The 5,828-nt window shown below is 42.2% G+C and overlaps 1 protein-coding gene across 1 annotated transcript; it reads left to right on the plus strand.

Moving 5' to 3' along the window:
* Window positions 1-4,628: 4,628 nt before the first annotated feature.
* Window positions 4,629-5,081, plus strand: LOC145588949 (uncharacterized). Its single transcript, XM_081645532.1, has one exon. It carries the CDS (start codon window positions 4,629-4,631, stop codon window positions 5,079-5,081), a length of 453 nt encoding a protein of 150 aa, XP_081501658.1.
* Window positions 5,082-5,828: the final 747 nt, after the last annotated feature.

Raw genomic sequence — 5,828 nt, forward strand, 5'->3', positions numbered from 1 at the left:
TAGGATTCGAGAGCCTCTTCACTATAATGGAGAAAGAACGAGAGAATAATACAAGGAGTAGTTTTAGGGCCTGTTCTCATTGACTAAACTGAGCTGAACCGAACTGAACTGAACTTACTAGAGTTGAACTGAACTAAACTGAACTTATTAGAGCTGAATTGAAGTGAACTGAATATAAGAGAAGGAAATTAAGAGCTGAAATGAACTGAATTGAACTAAATTTATTAGAGCTGAACTGAACTAAACTTATTAGAGCTGAACCGAACTGAACTGAACTGAACTGAACTGAAGTGATTGAAAATAATCGTATCAGAACAGGCCCTAATTTCAATAGCTCTCTAAGGCATGATCTAATTGATCAAATAATAAAGGGTCCTTTTATAACAGAATAAAGAAACCCAAATAAAAACTTAATTAATTGTTCCCCAAATATACTCAAATAGCCATTATAGAAGAAATGTAGTTGTAACAAAAATTCCATAAAATATTAAACTTAAAATCGGACTAAAAACATGCCTAACTTTCTCGTTCTTTATCGGAATTGGGCATATGACCTATCAATGGAAAGCTATTGATACAAGCTATCACCTTCATTTTGAAACACCTCAAATCACTTATTATTTGAGAGATATTGGCATTCAAAGTCAGCCATAGTAGATTTGAGTCACAAATTAACAATATATCTATTATCTCCGTATTTTGTAATTATTTACAACAAAGAGACATTATTTATAAGACATAATTTATTTTTTTTATTGCAAGTAATAAGAATTAGATAATAAAAAACAATTGCTTGCATCATTAAAAAAATGAAAAAAGTAGTAAAAAATACCATAATAAATCAAACTTTAAAAACATAACGAAACAACACATTTGAACAACAAATGAAAACTTGAGGGTAAATAACAAAAGCATGAAGTTATTACATTACAAAAACTATAGATATCAAGTCACCTATAGCTATAGACTATAGTAGGTGGATCTTTTACCCATTGCAATTCCTATCCCCAAATTTATACTCCCTCTGTCTCTATTTTTTTTACCCCATAACTAATTTTTGAGTCAATTTTTAATAACTTTGACCGCAAATTTCCATTAATATATAAGTGATAATATAGTCAAGTGAGATCTTGTTGGATTCGTCGAATTATATATTTTATTAATATCAAGTTTTTATAATTTTTACACTTATACATCTTGAGATATATACATTTTAATACGCGTCTTGAACCCTGTAAAAAGTCCGATAGAACTAAAAAAAAGGGATATTAAGAGGGAGTAATGTGACAACGGTTGCAAGATTCTAATTTGTATATGATAGACACTGTCAGTGTCAAACTTCCTGGGTGGGTCCCTCCGTAAGCTCTATGCTAACCTATAGTAGCGCGTGAGTACCCCAAATTTAGTCCTTAGCTAGTAAGTAATAAGCTAGAATTTTATCGTGTACATTTTTTTTTTTTTTTTTGAAAACCTTATCATGTACATTATTTAATCTACGTAGTATATATTTACACACTTACACAAGTCTTTTATGCACGCGTATATGAATTTTTTTTTTTTTGGAAAATAATATGAATATGAAATAATACGAAGTATAAATTCACCTTGTCCCTAAAAGTGCTCTCCATATTATTAACTATACACATTTGTTGATGAATTATTTAGACCATAAATATATATATCTTTATATTGTCAAAAAATATATATCTTTAGTTGCATATTTATGTTGTAAAATATTTATGTTGTAAACTAACACATATTGGGCGTAATTTAAAAAATTATGTCATTATATTAATTAATTAATAGTGTCAAGATTATATATGGAAAAGACTTTTAGGAACGGAGGGAATACTTGGTTTTTGTTATGTATGTTTTTCTTTTGAACGATCTTATATGTTACGTATGTTATTCATTGTATTATCTTACACTACTTCGGGATACAAATCATGAAATCCTAAACCTGCAAATAATGAATAAATTGGAAATTGGATTAATATGCTAACGTTGCTAAATGCTTTCATTTTTATTTCCTCTTCAATCTCACCATCAAAAAACTTACAATTTGTGTTCCATTAATATACATTTAATCATTTATATGTATATACGGAGTATAATATATAAATTGAGCGAGTATATATAGATTGAGCACAGAATATATATATATAGAGTGTTTAGGTCCAATTAAGCCTAATTGGGCCTGATCCATAAATGATTCAATTACAAGCCAAGGCCAAGGCCCAAGCCTCCAATCATGCCAAGTCAAAGTCAAGTCAGCGGCCCAGTCAACATGGTCAGCCCATATGACTCCAAGCCTATTTCTCCTCATTATGCTAAGGTATAAAAACCTTCAATTGCACCATTTATCATTCATTCACATATAGCCTCAAGCAATTAATTCTCTTGCATAGCTACTTCTCTCTACACATTATACTAACTTCGGCATCGGAGGGGCCTTCCTCGGCACAACCCCCGAGGCCAGTTTACGTGTGTTTGCGATGCGGGAAACCCTCGACCCAGCATCATTTGGACCGAGCCCAGTCTTCACCACTTCTCAGGACCTTCAGCAAGGTCCCATTGTTTTACCCGAAATAATTTGGCGCCGTCTTTGGGGAGGATTTTTTTTTAAAAAAAAAAATCTTTAAGCCAATTCCAATCTTGCTCTCACCTTAGTATCCATGGCTAAGAACCGCAAGAACAAAAAATTCGAGGGTGGTCCTTCTTCATCAAAGAGGAGCCGCATAATGATGACGGAGGGAAAGAGTCCCTTGGACCCTCCATCTCCGCCATCTCCACCTTCTCCGAACAGGCATTCCTCCGGGGAAGCCAGCTCGGGAGGGCCATCAAGGGAGAGGTTGCAATCTCCCTCCATCCGTTCGCAGCGTAGGACGAGTCCTCTTTGGTCCAGCGCTGCAGCTCAGTCCAACCCAAGGGCTCATTCCAACACTCGAAGCCCACCTTTGAGCATCCATTCTCGCCCCCGAACTCACAAAGGGACCCCTTAAACGAGACCCTTCATCGAGGAAATTGCGCGAGCAGTGGCGGTTTTCATGGAGGCCATGAAGTCCGGCATGATGCTACCACCTTGTGACCGGTCACCTCCGCAAACCAAGCATCAGCGGAGGAAGACCGGGCAAAAGGGTGAGAGACCCCAATCCTTCAAGGAGTTGGAGGAAAATTGGGAAGAGGATTCTTGGAGAACCGAGCGAGAAAGATAAAGGAACTCGCATTTCTTCAAGGAGCCTTCTACTCAGCTCACCTTGAGCAAAACTCATAAAAGTAGTAGTTCAGCCTCTCGGCCGGATACTATTCGCCGAAGCGTTCACGAGCGCCTCGGCCGCAGGGAACAGAGTGTGCACAGCCGCCTCTCATTCCTGGGGACCGAGCCCCAACCTTCTGACCAAGGGACGAAAACCACTTCTACCTCTCTAAGAGGGCGGAGAGCAGTTCCTTCGGCCAGAAGTAAGGGCAAAGTTGTGATGCTTCCAACCAGTTCTCCATTCGAGCAATGGATCCTGGAAGAGCATGTGCCGACGGTTAAAATCCCGTCGCACATTACTTATGATGGGACTTCGGATCCGAAGGACCATATTGCCTCCTATGAGGGGCATATGCATCTGTGCCCCAGGTCCGAAGCGACCTGGTGCAAATACTTTCCTACCACTCTCAAGGGGGTCGCGCAAGCAGGGGTCTCTAAGGGAGTAAAGGAGGGTTCCATAACAGGGTGGGACGACTTGTCCGCCAAGTTCAAAAGCAAGTTTTCCACGGTAAACCGCCGAGAGAAAACAACTGTAGAGCTCATGGGCCTGTAGCAAGGTGAGGCCGAAAGCCTCCGGGACTATCTGACTCGTTTCAGCAACGAGTCATCCAGCATTTCTCGGCTGGATCAAGGGCTGGCCGTTTTCACTCTTCAGCACGGCCTTCGAACTGGTCTGTTATCTGACTTTATGGTCATGAATTCACCCCAGGCCTTGGAGGAAGCTCTCAGTGCTTCGGACAAATTCATCCGAGCCGAGGAATGGAACAAAACAAAAACCCAACCTCAAACTGGGGGCGGGAAACAAAAACAACAATCGACTGAAGGCCAAGGCCAGAAGTCGAAAGGAAAGGCGAAAGCCTCATAACAAGCTTCGGGCAACCAGCCGAAGAAGGAGAAATCTGCACCTTATCTGGGCAGATACGAATCCTACACTTTGCTCACCCTCCTACGCGCCAAGATCTACAGCGTGACGAAGGGAGAGCATAGTTATCGAAAGCCGAGACCACTTCCCCAGTGGTATCAGCAGAAAAATAAAAATCTTTGGTGTGAGTTCCACGAGTCATCGGGACACAACACTGAAGAATGTATCCAGCTGAAGGACCAAATCGAGGACATGGTCCGGAAGGGATACTTGAAAAGATATATCGCGGATCACCGCGAGAAAAAAGAGGCTGAGAAGTCTGAGAAAGACTCTCGGCAAGAGCTGGACTTCCCCCAGAAGAACAACAAGACTTCGGAGGAAAAATTAGCCCTGATACATGTTATATCCGGGGGGACGTGTTCTCGAAGGGGGCATAAGAGTCACCTTAGGGCTCTGACCCACTAGGTGAACAATGCTGATGTCCAACCTCCTCAGTCCCCGGCACCGAACATGACGTTCTCAGTCGCCGACTTTCGGGGGGTGACATTCCCTCATGAGGATCATTTGGTGATTGTTGCTACAATTGCCAACCACGATGTGTCCAAGACTCTCGTGGATGGAGGCAGCGGAGCAAACATTTTGTTCCGAAAGGCCTACAACCAAATCAAGCTGAAGCCCAAACACCTAACGCCAGTACCCTACCCGGTTTCTGGATTCAACGGAGCTTCAACTTATCCTGATGGGAAGGTCCTCCTTCCTGTCACCATCGGTCGCGCTGAAGCAGCCAGGAACGTCATGACTGAATTCTTGGTCATTGATGCTCCTTCAGTGTACAACGTGATCATGGGGAGACCTATGATTCACGAAATTCAAGGGTTAGTTTCAACATACCATCAAATGATGATATATGTTTCGGATGCTGGCTACCCCGAAAGAATTGAGGGCAGCCAAAAGGAGGCCTGAAGTTGCAACTACCTCAAGGCATCCACTAGTCGTTTGAAAGACGACGACGATGAGGATGAGGAGGAGAAAGAAAAAGAAAAAGAGCCAAGTGCGAAGAAGACAAAAGGCCTAAGTGCTTCGGCCCAACGTTCTCTGGCCAAAGAAAAACGGTCAGAGAAAGAAAAAGCTGGTTCTTCATCTGAGCCGAATGACTCAGAGAGCCAGCCGAAGAAAAAGTTTGGGACGCTTGTTGACATTGACAGCAGGCCAGATGATGAAGAACCCGGCCCCAAATCCATGGAGCTCGATCAGCAGACTGAAACGGTCGAGTTGACCGAAGGAGACGCTGAAAAATGTGTTACAATCGGAATGGACCTTGATCCAAATGTCCGCGCTGAACTCATCCAACTCCTTCGGGACAACCGAGATGTGTTTGCTTTCTCGGCAGCTAACATGCCTGGGATAAGTCCAGACCTCATCTCTCACAAGCTTAATGTCGACCCCATGTGTCAGCCAGTTAAGCAAAAGAAGCGGAATTACTCCACAAGCAAGAACCGAGACATCGCAGCCGAAGTCAAAAAGTTGCTGGATGCAGGCTTCATCGAACTCTATCAGTATCCAGAATGGCTGGCTAATGTGGTGATGGTTTAGAAGGCATATGGCACCTGGAGAATGTGCGTTGACTTCACGGACCTGAATAAGGCTTGTCCGAAGGACTTTTACCCCTTGCCGAGGATCGATCAGCTAGTCGACTCGATAAGCGGCCAT

This window comes from Chenopodium album, chromosome 17, assembly GCF_948465745.1.
Source record: "Chenopodium album chromosome 17, dcCheAlbu1.1, whole genome shotgun sequence".
NCBI lineage: Eukaryota > Viridiplantae > Streptophyta > Magnoliopsida > Caryophyllales > Amaranthaceae > Chenopodium > Chenopodium album.